The sequence below is a fragment of the Bufo bufo genome, chromosome 2 (genome assembly GCF_905171765.1).
Source record: "Bufo bufo chromosome 2, aBufBuf1.1, whole genome shotgun sequence".
NCBI classification, from domain to species: Eukaryota; Metazoa; Chordata; class Amphibia; order Anura; family Bufonidae; genus Bufo; species Bufo bufo.
Window position 1 is genome coordinate 707,572,681 of NC_053390.1, and position 27,784 is coordinate 707,600,464.

Consider the following 27,784-nt stretch of genomic DNA (forward strand, 5'->3'; position numbering starts at 1 on the left):
AAAATGATTTTTTATTTTTATTTTTTCTTCTTCTTACAAAGTCTCATATTCCACTAACTTGTGACAAAAAATAAAAACTTCCATGAACTCACTATGCCCATCACAAAATACCTTGGGGTGTCTTCTTTCCAAAATGGGGTCACTTGTGGGGTAGTTATACTGCCCTGGCATTCTAGGGGCCCTAATGTGTGGTAAGTAGTTTGAAATCAAAATCTGTAAAAAATGGCCGGTGAAATCCGAAAGGTGCTCTTTGGAATGTGGGCCCCTTTGCCCACCTAGGCTGCAAAAAAGTGTCACAAATGTGGTATTGCCGTACTCAGGAGAAGTTGGGCAATGTTTTTTAGGGTGTCATTTTACATATACCCATGCTGGGTGAGAGAAATATCTTGGCAAAAGACAACTTTTCCCATTTTTTTATACAAAGTTGGCATTTGACCAAGATATTTATCTCACCCAGCATGGGTATATGTAAAATGACACCCCAAAACACATTGCCCAACTTCTCCAGAGTACGGCAATACCACATGTGTGACACTTTTTTTTGCAGCCTAGGTGGGCAAAGGGGCCCACATTCCAAAGAGCACCTTTAGGATTTCACAGGTCATTTTTTACACATTTTGATTTCAAACTACTTACCACACATTAGGGCCCCTAGAATGCCAGGGCAGTATAACTACCCCACAAGTGACCCCATTTTGGAAAGAAGACACCCCAAGGTATTCCATGAGGGGCATGGCGAGTTCCTAGAAGATTTTATTTTTTGTCACAAGTTAGCGGAAAATGATGATTTATTTTTTCCTTACAAAGTCTCATATTCCACTAACTTGTGACAAAAAATAAAAACTTCCATGAACTCACTATGCCCATCACGAAATACCTGGGGGTGTTTTCTTTCCAAAATGAGGTCACTTGTGGGGTAGTTATACTGCCCTGGCATTTTAGGGGCCCGAATGCGTGAGAAGTAGTTTGAAATCAAAATCTGTAAAAAATGGCCGGTGAAATCTGAAAGGTGCTCTTTGGAATGTGGGCCTCTTTGCCCACCTAGGCTGCAAAAAAGTGTCACACATGTGGTATCGCCATACTCAGGAGAAGTTGGGCAATGTGTTTTGGGGTGTCATTTTACATATACCCATGCTGGGTGAGATAAATATCTCGGCAAAAGACAACTTTTCCAATTTTTTATACAAGGTTGGCATTTGACCGAGATATTTCTCTCACCCAGCATGGGTATATGTAAAATGACACCCCAAAACACATTCCCCAACTTCTCCTGAGTATGGCGATACCAGATGTGTGACACTTTTTTGCAGCCTAGATGCGCAAAGGGGCCCACATTCCTTTTAGGAGGGCATTTTTAGACATTTGGATCCCAGACTTCTTCTCACGCTTTAGGGCCCCTAAAATGCCAGGGCAATATAAATACACCACATGTGACCCCATTTTGGAAAGAAGACACCCCAAGGTATTCAATGAGGGGCATGGCGAGTTCATAGAAATTTTTATTTTTTGCCACAAGTTAGCAGAAATTGATTTTTTATTTTTTTTTCTCACAAAGTCTCCCATTCCGCTAACTTGGGACAAAAATTTCAATCTTTCATGGACTCAATATGCCCCTCAGCGAATACCTTGGGGTGTCTACTTTCCGAAATGGGGTCACATGTGGGGTATTTATACTGCCCTGGCATTTTAGGGTCCCTAAAGCGTGAGAAGAAGTCTGGAATATAAATGTCTAAAAAATTTTACGCATTTGGATTCCGTGAGGGGTATGGTGAGTTCATGTGAGATTTTATTTTTTGACACAAGTTAGTGGAATATGAGACTTTGTAAGAAAAAAATAAAATAAAAAATTTCCGCTAACTTGGGCCAAAAAAATGTGTGAATGGAGCATTACAGGGGGGTGATCAATGACAGGGGGGTGATCAGGGAGTCTATATGGGGTGATCACCCCCCTGTCATTGATCACCCCCTGTAAGGCTCCATTCAGACGTCCGTATGTTTTTTACGGATCCACGGATACATGGATCGGATCCGCAAAACACATACAGACATCTGAATGGAGCCTTACAGGGGGGTGATCAATGACAGGGGGGTGATCAATGACAGGGGGGTGATCAGGGAGTCTATATGGGGTGATCACCCCCCTGTCATTGATCACCCCCCCTGTAAGGCTCCATTCAGACGTCCGTATGTTTTTTACGGATCCACGGATGCATGGATCGGATCCGCCAAACACATACGGACATCTGAATGGAGCCTTACAGGGGGGTGATCAATGACAGGGGAGTGATCTATGACAGGGGGGTGATCAATGACAGGGGGGTGATCAGGGAGTCTATATGGGGTGATCACCCCCCTGTCATTGATCACCCCCCTGTAAGGCTCCATTCAGATGTCCGTATGTGTTTTGCGGATCCGATCCATGTATCAGTGGATCCGTAAAAATCATACGGACGTCTGAATGGAGCCTTACAGGGGGGTGATCAATGACAGGGGGGTGATCAGGGAGTCTATATGGGGTGATCACCCCCGTCATTGATCACCCCCCTGTAAGGCTCCATTCAGACGTCCGTATGTGTTTTGCGGATCCGATCCATGTATCAGTGGATCCGTAAAAATCATACGGACGTCTGAATGGAGCCTTACAGGGGGGTGATCAATGACAGGGGGGTGATCAATGACAGGGGGGTGATCAGGGAGTCTATATGGGGTGATCACCCCCGTCATTGATCACCCCCCTGTAAGGCTCCATTCAGACGTCCGTATGTGTTTTGCGGATCCGATCCATGTATCAGTGGATCCGTAAAAATCATACGGACGTCTGAATGGAGCCTTACAGGGGGGTGATCAATGACAGGGGGGTGATCAGGGAGTCTATATGGGGTGATCACCCCCCTGTCATTGATCACCCCCCTGTAAGGCTCCATTCAGACGTCCGTATGTTTTTTACGGATCCACGGATACATTGATCGGATCCGCAAAACACATACGGACATCTGAATGGAGCCTTACAGGGGGGTGATCAATGACAGGGGGGTGATCAGGGAGTCTATATGAGGTGATCACCCCCCTGTCATTGATCACCCCCCCTGTAAGGCTCCATTCAGACGTCCGTATGTTTTTTACAGATCCACGGATACATGGATCGGATCCGCAAAACACATACGGACATCTGAATGGAGCCTTACAGGGGGGTGATCAATGACAGGGGGGTGATCTATGACAGGGGGGTGATCAATGACAGGGGGGTGATCAGGGAGTCTATATGGGGTGATCACGGGTGATCAGGGGTTAATAAGTGACAGGGGGGGTGTAGTGTAGTGGTGTTTGGTGCTACTTATTACTGAGCTACCTGTGTCCTCTGGTGGTCGATCCAAGCAAAAGGGACCACCAGAGGACCAGGTAGCAGGTATATTAGACGCTGTTATCAAAACAGCGTCTAATATACCTGTTAGGGGTTAAAAAACCCGCATCTCCAGCCTGCCAGCGAACGATCGCCGCTGGCAGGCTGGAGATCCACTCGCTTACCTTCCGATCCTGTGAACGCGCGCACCTGTGTGCGCGCGTTCACAGGAAATCTCGGCTCACGCGAGATGACGCCAATCGGCGTTAGTGTGACCTGGGAGAGCCGCCGCAATGACGCCTTTCGGCGTTAGCGTGGCGGGAAGTGGTTAAAAGGGTTTTCTGGGAGTTAAATATTGATAACCTAGACTCAAGATAGGTCATCTATATCTGATCGGTAGGGGTATGACTCTTAGCACCTCAGCCAACCAGCTATGTGCAGAGGCTGCAGTGCTCTGGTGAGTGCTGTGGCCTCTTCTAATGCCAGTGATGTCACATTCATTGGTCACATGGCCTATGTGCAGTTTATTCCCATTCAATCAAAGGGGTCTGGGCTGCAATACCAAGCACAGCCACTATACAATATATAGCACTGTGCTTAAAAAAGCTATGAGGAGGTCTCTTTACACAGCTGATTGTGGCAGCGCCAGGTGTTGGACCTCCACCAATTAGATATTGATACCCTATCCTAAGGATAGGCAATCAACATTAAACTCCCAGAAAACCTTTTTAATGGGCAATTTTCATGAGAACATCCTCAGGGAAACCTAGCAGGGAGCAACATCCTTGCCCAGGAACATCTCTCATCTGTGTTATGTAGGTAAATATACAGTATTGATGACAATGACATTGTTAAGCTATCAAAGCAAGGCTGTAACTTAACTTTTTTTTTTTTTTTACTCCCAGCCTTCCCAGAGCCATAACTTTTTTATTTTTACATTCACATAGCCATAGACTATATAAAAGTGGTAATTTGGCTTGAGCGAATCGAGCTTCAGATCACAGATCCGAAGCTGATTCATTCAACAACTTTGTTTTTAATGCTGTTTCCGCACAGAATTTAAAAGTATTAGCTCTGTGTAGGCAAAGTTCATAACGCCCGAAGTTGCGCAAGACTTCAGCGAATTACTTTGGTATTCCTATCTGCGTCTATGAAACCATTTTAAAATAGGAATCCAAAGTCGGTTCCAGTACTGGCTGGTAACTTGGTACCAAAGCCTACTTTAGATTCCTATTTTTAAATTCCACAGATACAAACTTTTCCTACACGAAGCCAATACATTTTAAGTTGTTGAATGAATTAACTTCGGATCTATAATCCTGAGCTCGATTTGCTCAAGCCTAGTTGTAATCTCACTGACCCAGGGAATAAAGGCAACAGGTAATTTTTACTACATAGGAAATGGTGTAAAAAACAAAGCCAATAAAACTGTGGATATGGAGATCTAGTTGATATTACGCACTTGCACTTTGCTGCGCTGCTGGTGACCACTTGTTGATGTAGAGATTCATTATATGCACTTGCACTTTATACCCGTTGGGTGTTATATATATATATATATATATATATACATATCAACTGTGGACACAGATGTATGCACAGCATTGGGCTAGATGACTTATTTTTCATCTCTGTTCCCCTGTTTTCCTTTTCCTCTACATCAGTGCTTCTCAATTATTTTCTGTCATGCCCCCCCTAGGAAGAAGAAAACATTTCGCGCCCCCCGCGCGACCGTAAATAGTATCATTTGTCTATAAAATTGTTATAAGTACACCTCTGCAAAACACTGTATCCTTATTAACGTATAAGAGAATAAAAAAAGAAAGAAATGTGGATCGGACACACACTTATGGGGGGATCTGTGGATGACGGACACTTATGGGGGGATCTGTGGATGACGGACACTTATGGGGGGATCTGTGGATGACGGACACTTATGGGGGGATCTGTGGATGACGGACACTTATGGGGGGGATCTGTGGATGACGGACACTTATGGGGGGATCTGTGGATGACGGACACTTATGGGGGGATCTGTGGATGACGGACACTTATGGGGGGATCTGTGGATGACGGACACTTATGGGGGAATCTGTGGATGACGGACACTTATGGGGGGGATCTGTGGATGACGGACACTTATGGGGGGATCTGTGGATGACGGACACTTATGGGGGGATCTGTGGATGATGGACACTTATGGGGGGATCTGTGGATGATGGACACTTATGGGGGGATCTGTGGATGACGGACACTTATGGGGGGATCTGTGGATGACGGACACTTATGGGGGGGATCTGTGGCTGGCACTGTTACAGGGGGATCTGTGGCTGGCACTGTTATATATGTGCCATCCACAGACCCCCCACCCCATAACAGTGCCATCCACAGTGCCCCCCCAGCCCATAACAGTGCCATCCACAGACCCCCACCCCTTAACTGTGCCATCCACCCATTCTGTGTGCCCGCCGCCGCCGTTTAAAGTTATTAAACATGCCCCCCTCACTCCTAATAGTACCGTATATCCGAATTTCTTCTGTATAATGCCGGCAGGCGGGCCGGGCGGCTGGTGCGTCCCTCACTGACGTCACTTGTCTGCGCCGCCTGCTTCATTCATAAAGCAGGCGGCGCAGGCACGTGACATCACTGAGGGACGCGCCGGGCGCCCGGCCTGCCTGCCGGCATTATACAGAAGAAATTAGCACACCCCAAAGGCCGGCCCTGAACGAGCCCCCCTTTACGGAGCCTGGCGCCCCCTCTGAGTGGCGCGCCCCACTATTTGAGAAGCACTGCTCTACATGTACATGTTGTTATGCCCCCTCAGGTGTAGTCAATTTTTTATCTGATGTGTCAGGCTCTCTCTTTTATATATGTAACTTGTATTCAATAAAGATATATTTTTTTTTCTGATATACCCGTTTAGTCTCAGTTCATTTTCGGTTTAGGTGTATTCATGTACACTGAGTGTTTTTTTTATTTTTAGGATCTTTTTTTACATAGTATATTGGTATTCTATTTATTTGTATGTCTATATGCATTTTGTAACCTGTATATAATAACCTTATTATATTGAGACAAGTGGTTTTGCATACTTAGAAAGCTAATACATATTACTGGTTTCTTTAAAATCATATATTGTGCCTGTGAATATACCAGTAATAACCATATACTAGTAATATGTATTAGCTTTCTAAGCATAGAAAACCTCTATTCTCAATATGATATGGCTAAATAGTTAGTAGTAATATGATATGTACATGCTATGGCTACAGCATTAGGACACAGTTTTGCCATCAGGATGTTGATGTTTAGCTCTGTCAATAAAAGGGAGGAGCGGTATGTATGCAGGGCCGGCGCCACCCATAAGCAGAGTAGGCCATTGCTCTCTAGAGTCTGGCCTCAATAGAAGTCACAGTAGCAGACTGTTACTAGCAGTGGCGTTGAAAGGGGGGTGCGGCGGGTGCGGGCCACACTGGGTGACATGTCTCATGGGGTGATCCCAGTCTGGACCCAACATGCACGCCTGCGCAGCCAGCCCTGCCCCTTTAAACTTACACTGTCCCAGCTCCCTGGTGGCGGCGGCCCCGGCGCTGCACTATCCTCCTTGAGAGCGTACAGAGTCAGAAAGTAGTGCGCGCACTTTGACCTGATGCTGCACGCTGTCAGGTGACAGTGCAGCGCCGGCAGGAAGACGGGAGTGCGAGGAAGAGGAGCCGCAGAGTTCTAGGTAAGTATTGTAGTATGTAGTTAGTTCTGCCTGCCGCAATGATTTAAGTTTTGATGGGGGGCATTGGGGGATGAGTGGGGGGGGGGGGGGTCTTTGGGCTTATCTGAGGTCTGAATGGTGGCTGAGTGGGGTTCTTTGGCTGATCTGAGGTCTGAAGGGGGCTGAGTGGGTGTCTTTGGGCTGATCTATTGTTCTATTTTACTATTTTTATTATTTGGTCGAAAGGCTGATTGAGGGAGGGGGGATTGTAACGGGACTGCTGTAGATTATCTAAAATTAGCTGGTCAAGTAAAATGTTGCATGCAACAATCAATAAATAGGTGGCCGACAAAAAAGAGGTGGGTCAAAGGGCGTGGTCAATGGGTGGAGACAAGGGGCGGTAAAAATTAGCTTTTGCCTAGGGTGGCAAAAATCCTTGCACCAGCCCTGTATGCAGCTGTTTAACATACAGACAGAAGAAAGGTATCGTTTTAATACTGTTGATGTTATTTGCATATATTAAACAAAGCAAATTTGTCTTTACCCTAAACGTTTTGTGCTGAAAACCAATATAAAAGATGCACTGAAATCTCATTATAAATGTTTCTGAGCCTTTTTCTCTGTAGAAATGGTCATACTCATTCCATCTATATTATTTATAGGACAGCAGCTCTGAAAGAATCATTGTAGTATATTCGACCTTCAGTCTTGTTTTTCTCAAAACACAAATGGCACAGGATTTCCATGTTTGCTTGGTTAGCATCTGTGCCATTCCTCCAGGGGCTGCTACCCAGTGCTGCAGCAATTAGTTCCTCCTGTACCTCTGTCTCCAGACACTTTCTGCATTGTCACTCATGTAATTGAGGGCTACCCAGCATTTCAAGAAACCTGACGCCTCCTTATTTCTTCAGCAAGAATCATCACTTTCCTGTCCCACCACCAACTGTAAAAAAAAACAAGCAACATCATTTAGAGTGGCAATTCTAGTAGTATACTATGCTTTAGATGTTTATAATATGGTACTTAGTGTTGAGCGAAGCTTTCAAAGTGGAATTTGGTCCGAAGTATAGGAAAATTTCGATATGTAACAAATCCGAATTTCCTTGCACTTTATGGTAACAAATCAGTTTTTCTAAAATGGCGGCTTGCATGTATGGCGGTGAGATCACTCATAATGCCTTGCAGCCAGCCAAACCGCATATAGCCATCCCCTGTGATGTCACAGCCCTATAAAACCTTCATTCCGCGCGGTCTCCGCCACTGTCCTGTGAGCTAAGCATAGGGAAAGACGTGGCAAGCTCTCATGCACTAGGGACAGTGTTGCTGAAAATGATTAATAGAAGAATATTGGAGAGGGAAAGTGCAGGGAGAGTACAGAGGGAGTGCAGGGAAAGTGCAGGAACAGTGCAGGGAGAGTACAGAGGGAGTGCAGGGAAAGTGCAGGAACAGTGCAAGGAGAGTACAGAGGGAGTGCAGGGAAAGTGCAGGAACAGTGCAGGGAGAGTACAGAGGGAGTGCAGGGAAAGTGCAGGAACAGTGCAGGGAGAGTACAGAGGGAGTGCAGGGAAAGTGCAGGAACAGTGCAAGGAGAGTACAGAGGGAGTGCAGGGAAAGTGCAGGAACAGTGCAGGGAGAGTACAGAGGGAGTGCAGGGAAAGTGCAGGAACAGTGCAGGGAGAGTACAGAGGGAGTGCAGGGAAAGTGCAGGAACAGTGCAAGGAGAGTACAGAGGGAGTGCAGGGAAAGTGCAGGAACAGTGCAGGGAGAGTACAGAGGGAGTGCAGGGAAAGTGCAGGAACAGTGCAAGGAGAGTACAGAGGGAGTGCAGGGAAAGTGCAGGAACAGTGCAAGGAGAGTACAGAGGGAGTGCAGGGAAAGTGCAGGAACAGTGCAAGGAGAGTACAGAGGGAGTGCAGGGAAAGTGCAGGAACAGTGCAGGGAGAGTACAGAGGGAGTGCAGGGAAAGTGCAGGAACAGTGCAAGGAGAGTACAGAGGGAGTGCAGGGAAAGTGCAGGAACAGTGCAAGGAGAGTACAGAGGGAGTGCAGGGAAAGTGCAGGAACAGTGCAAGGAGAGTACAGAGGGAGTGCAGGGAAAGTGCAGGAACAGTGCAGGGAGAGTACAGGAGTTATTCATACATTTACTTATTCCTAGATTAGCCATAAACTAAGATATATAATTCAATACCAATAAGATGGAAGCCTTTATTATTCCAGTGCTCAGCGTGACAACCAATACCATTTAGTCTGCACCCCTTAGGGGGGCCAGGTCTTAATGATGACCATCCTCATCTTTTTCTGGCTTTACTTCTTCCATATTATCCTTCAAAGTCTCCATGTCCTAGAAAAGTCATCAAGATGCAGAGAGAGGAGGAGCTGGATGTTCCTGATGATATATTCTCATCAATATTAGATGATGTGGAAAAGGAGGAAAAGCAAATAGCAGAAGAAGGGCTCCCACCTGTGGGAAAGGAGAGCACTGGGGTTGGAGAAGTGGGTATGCCAACATACTGTGCCACCACCTAACCAGCCAAACCTCATACCAGCAACAGCCCCTGATTAAAGGTGCCATGCCGCCATTAACTATGAAGACCAGTGGCGTATCCAGGCTATGGCAGCCATGGCTAGTGCCATAGGCGCCAAGCGGGGGGGGGCGACGCGGCCGGCGGCAGGGCAGAGCAGGAGATGAGCGCCTCCATTGCGGAAGCGCTCATCTCCATAGTCATCTGTATTGCCGTCCTCAGGACGGCAATACAGATGCCTGTCTGTGCTGCGGCAGAGGAGGGAGAGGTGTGTCCCCTCCTGTTCCTCTGATAGGCTGCCGGCTTAGTGCTGGCAGCCTATCAGAGGCCGGTGCAGGCGGCGCGATGACGTCATCGCGTCGCCTGAGCCGTATAGCGAGGGACACAGACGGAAGAGGACGCCTGCATCGCATCGCATTGCTGGAGGTAAGTATAAGTGTATTATTTTTTTTTATTTTTTTATATAGGTACAATACTGGGCTGGCACATGATAAGGGGGGCTACTGGGCTGGCACATAAGGGGGGCTACTGGGCTGGCACATAAGGGGGGACTACTGGGCTGGGCTGGCACATGATAAGGGGGGCTACTGGGCTGGCACATGATAAGGGGGGACTACTGGGCTGGCACATGATAAGGGGGGACTACTGGGCTGGCACATGATAAGGGGGGACTACTGGGCTGGCGCATGATAAGGGGGGCTACTGACACATGATATGGGGGGGCTCTGGCTACTGGCATATGATATGGGGGGCTCTGGCTACTGGCACATGATGGTGGGGGGGCTCTTATTTCTGGCACATGATTGGGGGCACTCTGGCTACTGGCACATGATATGGGGGGCTCTGGCTACTGACACATGATATGGGGGGGCTCTGGCTACTGACATGATATGGGGGGGCTCTGGCTACTGGCACATGATGGTGGGGGGGCTCTTATTACTGGCACATGATTGGGGGCATCTATGGGGGCACATCTTACTGCAGATTATTGGGGGGCACTATAGGGGCATCTACTGAGGCTAAAAAAGAAGATATTTTATATGGGGGCTCTGTATAGGGGCATTTTATACTGGGACACATTATGGTGGGTACTATGGGGAAGGGGGGGGCACTATGGGGGTCATCTACGGGGGCACTGAGAAGGGGTATTTTATATTGGCACATTATGGGAACATTAGCTCAACTGGGGGCATTACAAATGTTTTGCATATTATAAGGAGAATTATTACTACTGGGGGGGCATTATGGTGGGCTTTATTACTCCCCCATGGTATGACCCCCTAGTAGCTGCACCAGCCTCCCCCTGCTCTGCTATCCCTCTGCCCTTTCTCCAAATCCTTATTATGAAATCTTTCTCATTAGGTTAAAGCACAACATCAGCTCCGCCGAGCCCCCGGCCAAGTGTTGAAGTGGCGTCCGAGATCCCCAAGGGCCAAGTCAAGTAACTGTAAGTTTTTATGGGGGTTCTACAAAAGAGCTTTTTTTTTTTTTTTTTTTGTTAAGGTTATCTGAAAGATGGGTTTAAAATATTTTGACAGGGGCGCAGTTTCAGTGCTTGCCATAGGCGCCATTTTCACTAGATACGCCTCTGATGAAGACCGACTATATGGTGCTGTCTTCTTTATTAAATGAAAGGCAGCATGGCAGTAATGTACATAGAGAAGTAAGGGCCCCAAAGCAAGAATCAAACCAGGCCCCCCACACCGGACAGAAGGGTTTCTGCCTAAATAAACCCCTTTCAATGACCCTAGGGCATTTTTCCACTGCTTCATTTGCTAAAAGTTGTTCCTTTAGAGGGTAGAGTCCTGACCAAGTTTTCACCTCCAGTAGAAGAGGGGATAATCCCAACTAAGACTGGGCCCCTTTTGCCCTGGGCCCTATAGCATTTGCATGGTCTGCCGCTACGGTAGTACGCCCCTGCAGCATGGCCAAAACCTGCCCACAGAATGGCCTCTCCGTGTGGCCATACCCTAAGGCCTCTTGCACACTTCCATGTGCGCCCTGTGGCCGTGCTGCGGCCCGCAAATTGCGGGCCACAATGCATGAACACCGACCATGGGGCAGCTGCAGCAGATCGCAGACCCATTCACTTTATTGGGTCCGCGATACGCCCGTTCTGCAAAAAGATAGGACATGTTCTATCCTTTTGCGGAACGGAAGTACTGGACGAAACCCCACGGAAGCACTCCATAGCTTCGTTCCGCATCTCCGGAATTGCGGACCCATTCAAGTGAATGGGGCCGCATCCATGATGCGGAATGCCCACTGAACGGCGCCCATGTATTGCGGATCCTGGGTATAAGTTATTTATAGCAGTTCATAATGAATTAATTTGTAACAAATCAAATTTCTTGGTGAACTTTGGCAAAGCTCCTGAATCAAATTTTTCCAAACCTCTGTCAACTCTAATGGTGATATTAGTCCCACCTTAGCTGTGCAGTGGACAGCGTCCCACAGGTCCCACATAGGAGCAGTGTCCTGGACTATAGACTCTACAACCATTTTCTTGCTGCTTGGCGGGTGTTTTATTTTATGGTTTGGGGCTGATCATTTGACTGTGATACTGCTACATTTTCCACATGAATTCTGTAACTAGCATATTTGATGCTGAGGCTTAAACAGTCATGGGGACTAATACTGTATGGAGCGCTCCGTACAGTATTAGTAATAAAGTTTTATGCAATTGGACTTCGGATGTTTCATCCAAAGTCGATTCGCTCATCCCTAGCGGGTACAATGCAGATGGCACGTGGACAGAAAAGACTGTTGTCTAAATCAAGCCTTAAGGGTCCATTCACACGTCCGTGTGTGTTTTGCGGATCCACGGATCCGTGGATCCGCAAAACACGGACATCGGCGATGCGGACCGCACATCGCCGGCACTTAATAGAAAATGCCTACTCTTGTCCGCGATTGCGGACAAGAATAGGACATGTTCTATTTTTTTCGGGAACGGAATTGCAGACCCGGAAGTGCGGATTCGCAATTCCGGATCCGGGCAGCACATCGTGCTGCCCCATAGAAATGAATGGGTCCGCAATTCCGTTCCGCAAAATGCGGAACGAAATTGCGGACGTGTGAATGGACCCTCAGAGTTGAGGAGACAGGATCCATGCCAAAAATTTCAGTGAATTGCAACTTAAGCTACAAGCAACATTCACATCTCCATTGTGAGTTCACTGTATCTGGCATAGCCACATAACGCTGCGCTCCGATGGATCCCCATTGACTACAATGGGATCAGATGAGGATCGGGATGCTTTTGGCAGAAACGCTGGCTTTTGGTAGGACAAAAAAAAGATGCATGCATGACTTTGTGTCAAGCTGAAAGTTCACAAGGGAGATGTGAATGTAGCCTAACCATGTAGCGGCACTCTGGAGCTCATCAGCAATATAAAGCATAGCGGCCTATGGTTCACCTACCATCTCTAACCTGTTAACGACCTTCAAGTAGAATGTCATTTTCTAGTTAGGCTACTTTCACACTCGCGTTTTGTGCGGATCCGTCATGGACGGATCCGTTCAGAACGGATCAGTTTGTATAATCTGTAACATGGCCAAGACGGATCCGGCTGGAACACCATTGAAAGTCAATGGAGGACAGGTCAGTTTTCTATTGTGCCAGATTGTGTTATAGAAAACGGATCCGTCCTGGCACACAATGTAAGTCACTGGGGACGGATCCGTTTTCTATAACACAATCTGGCACAATAGAAAACGGATCCGTCCTCCATTGACTTTCAATGGTGTTCCAGCCGGATCCGTCTTGGCTCATTTTCGTCAGACGGACACCAAAACGCTACAAGCAGCATTTTGGTGTCCGCCTCCAGAGCGGAATGGAGACTGATCGGAGGCAAACTGATGCATTCTGAGCGGATCCTTATCCATTCAGAATGCATAAGGGCAAAACTGATCCGTTATGGACCGCTTGTGACAACCCTGAACGGATCTCACCAACGGAAACCAAAACGCCAGTGTGAAAGTAGCCTTACATTATTATAAGAATTATAAGCAAGGCCAGTTTAGCTAGTGGGAGCCTATTAGTATATACTTGAAAACCTCTAAGGAACTCTCCATGCGCACACGTATGCTATAGAAAGGGGGTCTCTCAATCAGGTTCCCCTCAATTAGCTGAGTTTAGTGACCTTGGTGGACATTGCTCGGCCATGTACCACATGGTGGCCCATTTTACATTTTCCTGCGGTGACCCCTGAACGGGAATTATGTAGCTAGAAACAGGATGAGTGATAGATCCGGCTTCCTTGAGACGGGTATCTTGTCATGACGAGATGAGTTCTTAGACATTAGTGGATCCACGCATGCAGAACAAAAGGATTGTTTTAAATGGCCACTAAATCTAAAAGTGGATGAGCAGGAAAAAAAGGCTAAAATGTTGTTGCAAAGGGGTTAAATACGCCACAAAGTGACGTATATTTCTTAATAAATTACCCTCTAAGGCCTCATGCACACGACCGTATGTATTTTGCGGTCTGCAAAAAAACGGATCCGCAAAAAATAGGGATGACATCTGTGTGCATTTCGTATTTTGCAGAATGGAACAGCTGGCTCCTAATAGAGCAGTACTATAATAGGACATGTTCTATTTTTTTGCGGAACGAAAATACGGACATACGGAAACGGAATGCACACGGAGTAAGGCCTCATGCACACGACCGTTGTTTTATTCCGTGTCCGTTGTTCCATTTTTTTCGTGATTTTCTGCGGACCCATTGACTTTCAATGAGTCCGTTGAAAACTCGGCTAATGCACCGTTTGTCATCCGCATCCGTGATCCGTGGGTTCCAGTCCGTCAAAAAAATATAACCTGTCCTATTTTTTGGGCGGAAAACGGTTCGCGGACCCATTCAAGTCAATGGGACCGCTAAAAAACACGGAGGCACACAAGATTATCAACTGCGTCCGCGTGTCCGTTTTTTCCCTATCATTTGCATGGCAAACCTGTCTTCGATTTTTTTTTACTTTCCTTCATGTTTGGTGATCCTCCAAAAATAAAGGAAAACACACGGAAACAGAAACGGAAAGGGATCATGGAACAACGGAACCCCATTTTGCGGAACGGAACACAAAGGTCGTGTGCATGAGGCCTAACTTAAAAAAAATTTGCGGACCCATTGAAATGAATGGTTCCGCATATGGTCCGCAAAAAAACCGGAACGGACACGGAAATAAAAAACATTCGTGTGCATGAGCCCTAAGGCCTCTTGCACACGACCGTATGGCTTTTTCAGTATTTTGCGGTTCGTTTTTAACAGATCCGTTCTTCCGGGTTTTTGTTTCAGTAGTGTTTCCGTTCTGTTTTTCAGTTTCAGTTTGGTTTTCGTTTTTTGCGGATCGCAAACGGAAACGGAAGCATACAATAATGTTTAGACAGTAAGTACATAAAAAAATTGGGCCGGGCATAACATATTCAATGGACGGTTCCGCAAAAATGGAACGGATCCGGAAGACATACAGATGCATTCCATATGCATTTAGTTTTTTTTGTGGAACCATTGACTTGAATGGAGCCACGGAACGGGATTTGCGGGCAATAATAGGACATGTTCTATCTTTGAACGGAACGAAATAAAGAAACGGAATGCATACGGAGTACCTTTCGTTGTTTTTGCCGACCCATTGAAGTGAATGGTTCTGCATATGGACCGCAAACAGAACACAAAAAAACGGAACGGAAAAAAAAAAAATATTGGTGTGCAAGAGGCCTAAGGCTAAGTTCACACGAATGGGCCGCAATGCACGATCGCCAGCTGCATCGGATCGCGGACCCATTCACTTTAATGGGTCCACGATCCGCCCGTTCCGCAAAAAGATAGGACATGTTCTATCTTTTTGCGGAATGGAAGTACGGGACGTAACCCCACGGAAGCACTCCGTAGTGCTTCCGAGGGGTCCCGTCCCGTGCGGCCGTTCCGCGATTCCGGATTTGCGGACCCATTGAAGTGAATGGGTCCGCATCCGTGATGCGGAATGCACACGGAACTGTGGCCGTGTATTGCGGCCCGCAATTTTCGGGCCGCAATACGGCCACGGATCACACACGTTCGTGTGAAAGAGGCTTAAGGCCTCATGCACACGACAGTATTTTTTCACGGTCCGCAAAACGGGGTTCCGTTGTTCCGTGATCTGTTTCCGTTTTTTTGTCCATGTGTCTTCCTTGATTTTTGGAGGATCACCAGACATGAAAAGTGAAAAAAAATTCTAAGTCAAGTTTGCCTCGAAAATGATAGGAAAAAAACGGACACGGATCACGAACGCGGATGACAATCTTGTGTGCCTCCGTGTTTTTTCACGGACCCATTGACTTTAATGGGTCCGCGAACCGTTGTCCGTGAAAAAAATAGGACAGGTCCTATTTTTTTCACGGACTGGAAACACGGATCACGGACGCGGATGACAAACGGTGCTTTTTCCGATTTTTCCACGGACCCATTGAAAGTCAATGGGTCCGCAGAAAAACACGGAAAACGGAACAACGGACACGGATGCACACAACGGTCGTGTGCAAGAGGCCTAAGGCTGATAGGACTGGCTGCTGGTGGCGCTCACACATGTAGAGGTCCTCAGAACTGGACAGGATAAAGCCGCCATCATGGGTCATGAAGCAAGGGGTTTTCTTGGCTCTCAGCTGCTTCTAGCAAACAAAGGACTTCATTCAACCAACAGAAATCCATTTTCAGTGCTTGAGCACTTGCCTTGTAGATAACTTCATGCGCGGATATACTGTATTGCCAGTGGTGGGAGCAGCTCTGCCCCCATCTCTGAGGGATGGACCTTCACCTGGGACACATGTCTATTGGTGGGAGAAGATACCGCACTGTAGACCTACTACAGGGTTAACATGTGCTGTCCCTTTAAGGGACTTCCTTATATGGTAGCAGAGGACTAGACATGGTTTCCATTTAGTAGCTGAGGTAAACAATGTGTATGATCTCTCAGCCGGCAGTCTGCAGAGGGTGGCATCATCTACCAGCTTCCATCCTCAGCCCCTCCTGATGACAGGACCCTCCGCCTCCTCAGCACAGGCGGCCTTAACCCCTTCCCTCCCGCAGCACTGACTCCGGGAGTGGCAGCCTGGAAAATGAACGCTGCCTTCCACTGTGCCCGGGCAGGGACCCGTCTGTATCAATGCCCACAGCTGCCCACCCCTCATCCTCCTGCAGAGTGAGGCAGCCATCTCGCCCACAGCAGCAGCAGCTGCGGCACAATCTCAGCCCCGACACACAGCTGGTGGTCATTGGGTAAGTGACAGCTCACAGTGCCCTGTGCCCACGGACAGAGCTTTTACTGGCGGGGTATTGGGGGCAGACCTCTGCCATGGCATTGCCACCCAGTGATATGAGCAGAGTCATAGAGAGAAGTATCTGTAGAGAGATCAGCCACAAAATGACAGATAGTAAAATCTCCTGGTTTCTTACTGGATTCCCCCAATACAAAGGCAATGAGGGGCACCGTCAGCCAGGTGACTGTGTAATGGCAGACAGAGCTGGGCTGTAAGGCTGGGTTCACATGGGCAGGTAGTGGATATAAAAGAGAGCAGGTAGGTAAGTCTTTCTGTTCCTATGGGATCCAAGCCTGGCTTTGGCTCCAAAAACTGCACCAAAAAATGGCATGTGTGAATCCTGCCCGATGCCAATCTCTGATGATGAGAAGACTGATGATTTTATGTATGGGTCACGGTGAAACGTTCGGTTGTATGAAACCCTCTCAATAATTATTATTGCGGATCTGTTTCTTACTCCATCAGGCCTCACGCACCCGACCGTATGTATTTTGAGGTCCGCAAAAAACGGATCCACAAAAAATATGGACGACGTCCGTGTGCATTCCGTATTTTGCGGAACGGAACAGCCGGCCCCTGATAGAACGGTCCTATCCTTGTCCGTAAGGCGGACAATAATAGGACATGTTCTATTTTTTTGCGTAATGGAAACGGAATGCACACGGAGTAACTTTTTTTTTTTTTTGCGGACCCATTGAAATGAATGGTTCCACATACGCTCCGCAAAAAAAAAACGAACCGGACATGGAAAGAAAATACGTTCATGTGCATGAGCCCTCACTGTGTGATATAACCTGGTGTATACAAGATTTCACCCCAAATATCAACACTTACGGTATCTAAAACTGTGTATAGCACTGTGCCTCCATTTTCTCAGGCCACAAGTAGCGGTCAGGGCGGTGCGTTCACGCGTAGGATTTTGTTGGTATTTTTCTGCACTTTTGTGTTTTTAGTTGCGTTTTTTTCTCCCGCACTTCTTGGTGTTTTTTCTTTTTGCATAAAAAATTCCAGCTCAAGATGGTCACTGGAGGACTGTCGGAAATACAAAATGCAGGCGTTTTTGTAGCTCTTGGTATATATATTTTTGGCGTTTTCACGCCATCTTCTCTACAAGGGAAAAATGCAGTGAAGAAACTGCTAGTGAGCAAACACACTGGCGGACATTGAGCCCAGGGACACAAGTGATAGAAAATCCAGAGGAAAATTCTGCAGCGTTTTTTGCTGCATTTCCACCGCAAAAAAACACATGGAAAAAAAAAAACGCAACAAAACCACATGTATTACGTGCGTTTTTTGCAGCGCAAAATCCAGATTTCACCCTCTTCATTGAAAAAGGAACTCCACAAGAGAAATCCACTGTATAAATTGACATGCTGCGAATTTCAACTGGCAATACCGCTGTTTTTTTTTTTTTTTACGCAGCATGTAGATGAGAATTCTGAAATTCGAATTATTTCCCAACAAGCGGATTTTCCACATGTAAATCCGCTACGGCAAATCTGCAGCTAATCAGTCATGTGTGACCATGGCCTAAAGGAAAACAATGGGGGTCATTTATTACGACCGGTGTTTTAGACGTCGGTCCGAATAAAGCCCCTGCGCTGGCGGTGGATCGCCAAAGTTATATACAGCGGTGGTGTAGGATACTTTTTAAAGAGGTTTCTGTCTGGGATTATCATATTGATGACGGTCCTCAGTATAGGTCATCAATATGAGATCTGCGTTAGTCCTACTCCCAGGACCAGGGGTGCACCACCAATGAGGCCGGGTGAGGCAGCACCAGGTAGGGACAAGAGGGGGGCAGCGGAAGGGCCAAGGGCAATGAGCGCTTTCATTGTGGCAAAGGGGTTAGGTTAAGAAATTGGCATGGGGGGGGGGGCGCCGTTTCAGGCAGCAGAATTGCTAGGTGCACCCTTGCCCAGGATGCCTGCTGATCAGCTGTATGTGGAAACCTCCTCTTCACTGTACATTGTATAGCGGCTGTGCTTGGTATCGCAGCTGAGGCATTCACTTGAATGGGACTCAGTTACACCTATGCCATGTGTTATTGTTTTTTCTAATAGGTTTCTCTATAGGAGTGGAAAAAAAGCTGAAAAAATGAACGTTTAAAATGATACTCTAAAAAGAGGCATAAAAAATACAGCAAAAAAAAGGACTAAAAATGGTAAAAGTCTGCTTGGATACAATCACAGAGTAAGGCCTCTTTCACATGAGCGTGACGGATGCGTTCAGGGTGCGTTCAGTGAAACTCGCACCATTTTGCAAGCAAGTTCAGTCAGTTTTGTCTGCAATTGCGTTCAGTTGTTTAGTTTTTCCCGCCAGGGTGCGATGCATTTAATGCGTTTTTCACCCGCGTGATAAAAAACTGAAGGTTTACATACAACAACCCCTAGTAACCATCAGTAAAAAAAAAACACTTGCAATGCGATTTTCACATGAAGCCCCATTCACTTCTATGGGGCCAGTGCTGCGTGAAAAACGGAGAATATAGAACATGCTGCGATTTTCACGCAACGCACAAGTGATGCATGAAAAACAACGCTCATGTACACAGATCCATTGAAAGGAATGGGTCAGGATTCAGTTCGGGTGATATGCGTTCACATCACACATTGCACCCGCGCGGAAAACTCGCTCATGTGAAAGGGGCCTAAGGCTTCATGCTCACAGTCATGTCTGCATTTTCTCGAATGCTTTTTTAGTGGAGAAAAAAGTCCCGCATGTAGGACTTTTCTCTCATCCATTTCTGACGACCCCTGTGACAGAGGCCCCGACTGGAGCCTCCAATACAGATGTGAATATCGCCCTAACACGGGTCAATCTTTGCATATTGAAAAGTTATTTTCCAGTTTTATCAATTCCTCAAAATCTCTGCTTAGAAATCTTAATTGTGTACTACCGGGGGATGGAAATCTGTCTTGGTCCACGGCTTTCTACAAGACCAGGCTCTGATAGCTGGACTTTACCAATATTCGGCACATACTATTCAATGTACTATTCATTAGAACAGCAAACCCGAGATCTTGAAGATTTGATTAATGGCTTGTTCACACAAACGTATTTTGCGTTCCGTATACGGACCGTTTCATGCGTTCCGCATACGCTCCGTATACGGAACCATTCATTTTAATGGGTCCGCAAAATATGCGGACAGCACTCTGTGCGCTGTCCGCATCCGTTGCTGCGTCCCGTGGCCCCGCAAAAATGATGACTCCTGTCCTATTCTTGTCCGTTTTGCGGACAAGAATAGACATTTCTATAATGGGCCTCCTGTTCCGTTCCGCAAATCGCGGAAGACACACGGACGGCGTCCGCAATTTGCGGACCGCAAAAAAAACGGCACGGTCGTGTGAACAAGCCCTAATACAGAAAATAGACTGGAAAATTCGATGATTTCCATTACATCAGTTATCAAAGATAATATTTATTTGCTAAGGTTATACTAAGCCTTGGAGAAGGTCGGCCATGTGAAGGTCACCTTCACCACCACAGTCCGCTGACATCTCACCGTTTTAGGTTGACTGCGGCTGAAGAGACTTTGGACAAACATCGCACATCAGCCTCCAGCAGTTAATAATTCCTCCCCGGAAGAGCCTGGCCAAACTGATAAGCTGCTTGTTAATTATTGAGCCCGAGTATTCAGCACTGCTGTTTGTGCGAAGCATTTCCCCGGCCAAACACTAGTTATACTAAAAGGAGCAGACTTGAAGTATTTTTCATTACTAAACGTAATATGCGCTGCCAGACTACGTAGCTCTGACGAATTTAGGATTGATTCTATCATGACACAGATGTAATGGCCTTCGTGCACGAGAGATTTCAGCCTCGAATGTCACTATAAGGGTACGGCCACATGGTCAGGTTCTGCATCCAGTTTTGGAAGCCAAAACCAGGAGTGAATAATCATTCGGCACTCCAGCTTTTGTGAAACTACAATTCCCAGCATGCTCCATTCACTTCTACGGGAGTGCTGAGAAGAACAGAGCAAGTATGCATGCTGGGAGTTGTAGTTTCACGACAGCTGGAGTGCCGGAGGTTGCCTACCCCTGCTCTATACTTTCTCTCCTTTTATGATCCACTCTCAACTTTGGCTTCCAAAATCGTATGCAGAAAGCGGACCATGTGGACGACAAGTTAAGTGTTCTAGTGGGTTAATTAATGTAGTTCAGGGTTTCCTTAAAGGGATTATGCCATGACTAAATAAAATCAGACATTATAAAGTGCACGACAATGTCTTTATAAGGCTCCATTCACACGTCCGTGGTGTGTTGCGGACCCGCAAATTGCGGATCCGCAACATACCCGCCCGGCACCCCCTATAGAAATGCCTATTCTTGTCCGGACAAGAATAGGACATGTTCTATCTTTTGCGGAGCTGCGGACCCGAAGATCGGGGCCGCGCTCCGCAAATGCGGATGCGGACAGCACACTGTGTGCTGTCCGCATCCATTCCATCCCCATAGAAAATGAATGGGTCCGCACCCGTTCCTCAAAATTGCGGAACGGATGCGGACCCATTTGCGGACGTGTGAATAGAGCCTAAAAAAGCTAGAACCAGCCCTGTACCTCACATGGATCCTGAGATCTCCTCATTCATTGCTCTTCTAGATTTATATCAATCTGGCAGCTCAGGGGAGTGTCTTTTCTGCTGCAGATCAGGGGGCGTGTCCCCTCTCTACCTATCACAGCTCAGGAGGCAGTTGGAGAATGAAACTGAGCATGTGCGGCCTTCTCAGTGAGCAGGACAAAGAAATAATAAGAAAAAAAACCAGCAGGTGGCGCTATACATTTACATTTTATTGAATAACTCAGTGGCTATGCAAAAAAAATTTTATTACATGCAATTACAAAAGTATTCAGATCCAGGTGCTGGTTTGAAAACTGTTGAATATTTTTCGTGGGACAACCCCTTTAAGTTTTAGTCATATTTATATCTCTCTTTTTCAGAAAAGGATTGTCTCGAGGTAACGCAGACCCTCGGCTCTCTGACAATGGAGGTGACCCTCTTCCAGTGCATTTTACACGGCCTGTCCAGGAAGCCATTCATAACTACATCTGGTACAGTATGCACTGAATTTTTTCAGTTTTCTTTTCAGATATGGAGTACTTTATGAGTATAAATATCAGAGAAATCCAAAAGGATATATTGTTCACATGTAGCACAAAAACACATCACATTAGTAACTCCAAACAAGTAATTTGATATTTTTTTCATGGTTTTGCTGCTATTGGTGGCATTTTTATTAAATTTTTTTCAGATTTTTGACATTTATGTACCTTGAGGCCTCATGCACATGACAGTATTTGTTCACGGTCCGCAAAACGGATTTCCGTTGGTCCGTGATCCGTGACCGTTTTTTCGTCCGTGGGTCTTCCTTGATTTTTGGAGGATCCACGGACATGAAAAAAAATGGCCGTGCGGAGCCAAACGGATCCGTCCTGAATTACAATGCAAGTCAATGGGGACGGATCCGTTTGACGTTGACACAATATGGTGCAATTGCAAACGGATCAGTCCCCCATTGACTTTCAATGTAAAGTCAGGAGTCCCTTTTATACCATCGGATCAGAGTTTTCTCCAATACGATGTTATATTTTAACTTGAAGCATCCCCATCACCATGGGAACGCCTCTATGTTAGAATATACCATCGGATTTGAGTTAGATCGTGAAACTCATATCCGACAGTATATTCTAACACAGAAGCGTTCCCGTAGTGATGGGGACGCTTCAAGTTAGAATATCCTACGAGCTGTGTACATGACTGCCCCCTGCTGCCTGGCAGCACCCGATCTTTTACAGGGGGCTGTGATCCGCACAATTAACCCCTCAGGTGCCGCACCTAAAGGGTTAATTGTGCGTATCATAGCCCCCTGTAAGAGATCAGGTGATGCCAGGCAGGAGGGGGCAGACCCTCCCTCCCCAATATTATATTCATTGGTGGCCAGTGCGGCCTCCCCCCCCCCCAGTTAAAATCACGTTCCGAATCCCCATCATTGGTGGCCAGTGCGGCCTCACATCTCCCCCCCCCCAGTTAAAATCACGTTCCGAATCCCCCATCATTGGTGGCCAGTTCGGCCTCACAGCTCCCCTCCCCCCCCTAGTTAAAATCACGTTCCCCCATCATTGGTGGCAGTGGAGAGTTCCGATCGGAGTCCCAGTTTAATCACGGGGGCTCCGATCGGTAACCATGGCAACCAGGACGCTACCGCAGTCCTGTTTGCCATGGTTACTTAGCAATTTTTAGAAGCATTATACTTACCTGCGAGCTGCGATGTCTGTGACCGGCCCGGCGCTCCTCCTACTGGTAAGTGAAAGGTCTGTGCGGCGCATTGCTTATAGCACAGACCTGTCACTTACCAGTAGGAGGAGCGCCCAGCCGGTCACAGACTTTGCAGCTCGCAGGTAAGTATAATGCTTCTAAAAATTGCTAAGTAACCATGGCAACCAGGACTACAGTAGCGTCCTGGTTGCCATGGTTACCGATCGGAGCCCCAGCGATTAAACTGGGACTCCGATCGGAACTCTCCACTGCCACCAATGATGGGGGAACGTGATTTTAACTAGAGGGGGGGGGGGAGAGGTGAGGCCGCACTGGCCACCAATGATGGGGGATTCGGAACGTGATTTTAACAAGGGGGGGGGGAGATGTGAGGCCGCACTGGCCACCAATGATGGGGGATTCGGAACGTGATTTTAACTGGGGGGGGGGGGAGATGTAAGGCCACACTGGCCACCAATGATGGGGGATTCGGAACGTGATTTTAACTGAGGGGGGGTGAGATGTGATGCCGCACTGGCCACCAATGATGGGGGATTCGAAACGTGATTTTAACTGGGGGTGGGGAGAGGGGAGGCCGCACTGGCCACCAATGAATATAATATTGGGGAGGGAGGGGGTCTGCCTCCTCCTGCCTGGCAGCACCTGATCTCTTACAGGGGGCTATGATATGCACAATTAACCCTTTAGTTGCGGCACCTGAGGGGTTAATTGTGCGGATCACAGCCCCCTGTAAAAGATCGGGTGCTTCCAGGCAGCAGGGGGCAGTCATGTACACAGTTCAAAGTATATTCTAACTAGAAGCGTCCCCATCACCATGGGAACGCCTCTGTGTTAGAATATACTGAAAAAGCTTTTATGCAGACGGATCTGCGATCCGTCTGTGTGAAAGTTGCCAACGGCCACGGATCACGGACGCGGATGTCAATCTTGTGTGCATCCGTATTTTTTCACGGACCCATTGACTTGAATGGGTCCGTGAACCGTTGTCCGTCAAAAAAATAGGACAGGTCATATTTTTTTGACGGACAGGAAACACGGATCACGGCCGCGGATGAACAACGGTGCATTTTCCGAGTTTTCAACGGACCCATTGAAACTCAATGGGTCCGCAGAAAATCACGGAGAACGGAACAACGGCCACGGATGCATGAGGCCTAAATTTAATTTTCTATATGGAATGAATATGCATAAAAGAGACTGGGCCAGGTATTGAAGTTGCCCATGGGATAGGGGATAACTAACTTAGTGGTGGAGGTCTGGCCACTGGGGCTACCACTGAGCATTGTAGCTGGCTATCTCTGGCAGTCCCATAGCGAATGAATGAATGAAATGGCAGGGCGCATGATCGACCTACTGTTCCATCAGGAGGAGGAACGAAACTCCTGTTCTTGGGATTGGTACAGTTCCCAGTGGTTGGACCTCCACAATCAGTCAGTATGCCTTAGGCTACATGCACACGACCGTATGTGTTTTGCGGTCCGCAAAAAAAACTGATGATGTTCCGTATGGCATCCGTTTTTTTTGCGCAAAAAAAATAGGACATGCACTATTTTTTTTCCGGAGCAACGGAACGGACATCCTGATGTGGACAGCACACGGTGTGCTGTCCGCTTTTTTTGCGGACCCATTGAAATTAATGGGTCCGCATCCTATCCGCAAAAAAACGGATCGGACACAGAAACAAAATACGGTCGTGTGCATGAGGCCTTATCCTGTGAACTAGGGATAATTTTACTACTTGGCACAGCCCCTTTAAAACATTGTGCAATGATTTTTGTTAGTGCATTAGAGTCGACCAGTTTCACCAACACGCAATTGACTGAAGCATGCTACCACAAACATTTAGCATAGACACCACTGATGAGGTGGGCATGATTGTTGTCCTCATTTCCTTTGCAGAGTTTTCCTGCCATTTTTTCAAGCATTTTTTTAAAATGCCGTGGTCTGATGTTAGGGTCCATTCACACGTCCGTAGTTTGGGTCCGCATTCGTTCCGCAATTTGCGGACCCATTCACTTTCAATGGGGCTGGAACAGATGCAAATCCACATTTCCTGGATCCGCATCCGCATTTTCGGGATCCGCATCCGTTTTTTCGGGATCCGTTTTTTCGGGATCCGCAATTTCGTTCCTGGAAAAAATAGAACATGTCCTATTCTTGTCCGCAATTGCGGACCAGAAAAGGCATTTTCTATTATAGTGTCTGTGATGTGCGGATCCGCAAATTGCGGATCGCACATTGCAGGTGTCCGTGTTATGCGGATCCGCAAAACACTTACGGACGTGTGAATGGACCCTTAGCTGTAATTAAAAAGGCATATATTAAAGGGGTTGTCTCATCTCACCGCTACTAAGGTCAGGTGAGACACAGCCACAACCGCCAGCGGCCAGGAAACAGCAGAGCGTGCTAGTGTGCGCTGTTTCCGTAGCTTCAATGCACTGGAATGGGAGCTACTGAAACAGAAAGTTCCTGCCCGCTCTGCTGTTTTCCGGCTGGCTGGTGGTCAGAGCTGTGTCTCATCTTAGGCAAAATGAGACAAACCTTTTAAGCTTATTACAATTTTTTTCCCCCAGTTATTTTACAATAAAAAGCAAAACAAAAATGCCTCTAAAACACTGTGTAAAGAAGCCTGCTCTAGGTTTGAGCCAGCTGGTAGTCCTATTCAGTGCTTTATAGTTGCATGCTCCCATTAGGTCAGTCATCATTGACATTTTTTTTGGTGGCATTTTTTGCACCATTGTTCTTTGGCATATTTTTGCTATAAAAACGCCAGCTCCAAATGTTATCCGAAAGTTTATGTAAAATGTAAAAGATAAATCACACAGGCACTTCTCTATTAGTGCCATGTTTGTTCATAAGGCCTCATGTACATGACCGTGGTGTGTTTTACGGTCCGCAAATGGCGGATCCGCAAAACACGGATGGCGTCCGTGTGCGTTCCGCAATTTGTGGAACGACATGGACAGCCTTCAATATAAATGCCTATTCTTGTCCGCAAAGCGCAGACAAGAATAGGACATGTTATATTTTTTTAGCGGGGCCATGGAACGGAGCAACGGATGCGGACAGCACACGGAGTGCTGTCCGCATCTTTTGTGGCCCAATAGAAGTGAATGGGTCTGCATCCGAGCTGCCAAAACGGCTCTGTTCCGTGGCCCCACAAAAAAAATATAACATGTCCTATTCTTGTCTGCGCTTTGCGGACAAGAATAGGCAATTAACAAAATATTAGTGGGTCACCAGTCCTCCTGATGGATAGGTGCACACCCCTTAGCACCCCCTGTGCTAGAGTGAAACTGACCATATATATAAAACTGGATGGGGGGCCACTCTAAATTTGGCCACACATGTATTAGAATAATTGGATTGATTTATTGTCACAAATAAAAATCAGCAAAAAACAATAATATACAATATAAGACAATATAAACGACAATTGCAATACAAGTAGAAATAAAATTAAAATGACAAATGTCTATCTTTTGGTTGATAGCATAAATATCAAAAAATCGCCTTAAAATATGGTGGTGTTTCTGCTGTGCAAAGTTCCAATTGACATACAGTACAGACCAAAGTTTGGACACACCTTCTCATTCTAAGAGTTTTCTTTATTTTCATGACTATGAAGGCATCAAAACTATGAATTAACACATGTGGAATTATATACATAACAAACAAGTGTGAAACAACTGAAAATATGTCATATTCTAGGTTCTTCAAAGTAGCCACCTTTTGCTTTGATTATTGCTTTGCACACTCTTGGCATTCTCTTGATGAGCTTCAAGAGGTAGTCCCCTGAAATGGTCTTCCAACAGTCTTGAAGGAGTTCCCAGAGATGCTTAGCACTTGTTGGCCCTTTTGCCTTCACTCTGCGGTCCAGCTCACCCCAAGCCATCTCGATTGGGTTCAGGTCCGGTGACTGTGGAGGCCAGGTCATCTGGCGCAGCACCCCATCACTCTCCTTCATGGTCAAATAGCCCTTACTTTCAAAGTTTTCCCAATATTTCGGCTGACTGACTGACCTTCATTTCTTAAAGTAATGATGGCCACTCGTTTTTCTTTACTTAGCTGCTTTTTTCTTGCCATAATACAAATTCTAACAGCCTATTCAGTAGGACTATCAGCTGTGTATCCACCTGACTTCTCCTCAACGCCACTGATGATCCCAACCCCATTTATAAGGCAAGAAATCCCACTTATTAAACCTGACAGGGCACACCTGTGAAGTGAAAACCATTTCAGGGGACTACCTCTTGAAGCTCATCAAGAGAATGCCAAGAGTGTGCAAAGCAGTAATCAAAGCAAAAGGTGGCTACTTTGAAGAACCTAGAATATGACATATTTTCAGTTGTTTCACACTTGTTTGTTATGTATATAATTCCACGTGTGTTAATTCATAGTTTTGATGCCTTCAGTGTGAATCTACAATTTTCATAGTCATGAAAATAAAGAAAACTCTTTGAATGAGAAGGTGTGTCCAAACTTTTGGTCTGTACTGTATGTATTGTGGTGCTTTTGTTGTATACAATTCCAATCAACATATAGATCGCAATGGATATCGATAGTATTTAGTGATATAAGTTGTCTCTTACCCCTCATGATCGATCATGATTATGATTTACTCACAGTGGGTA

The 27,784-nt window shown here is 46.5% G+C and overlaps 1 protein-coding gene across 3 annotated transcripts in view; it reads left to right on the plus strand.

Moving 5' to 3' along the window:
- FAM149A (family with sequence similarity 149 member A) overlaps positions 1-27,784 on the plus strand; it is a 155,694-nt gene that overhangs the window by 47,783 nt on the left and 80,127 nt on the right. For 2 of the 3 annotated variants that reach the window (XM_040418757.1, XM_040418758.1), the window contains exon 2: positions 21,815-21,925. In XM_040418757.1, the coding sequence (XP_040274691.1) occupies positions 21,815-21,925 (111 nt within the window). Of the gene's footprint in view, positions 1-16,498; positions 16,827-21,814; positions 21,926-27,784 lie in introns of those variants that run through there. The other variant, XM_040418759.1, reaches the window with a different exon arrangement.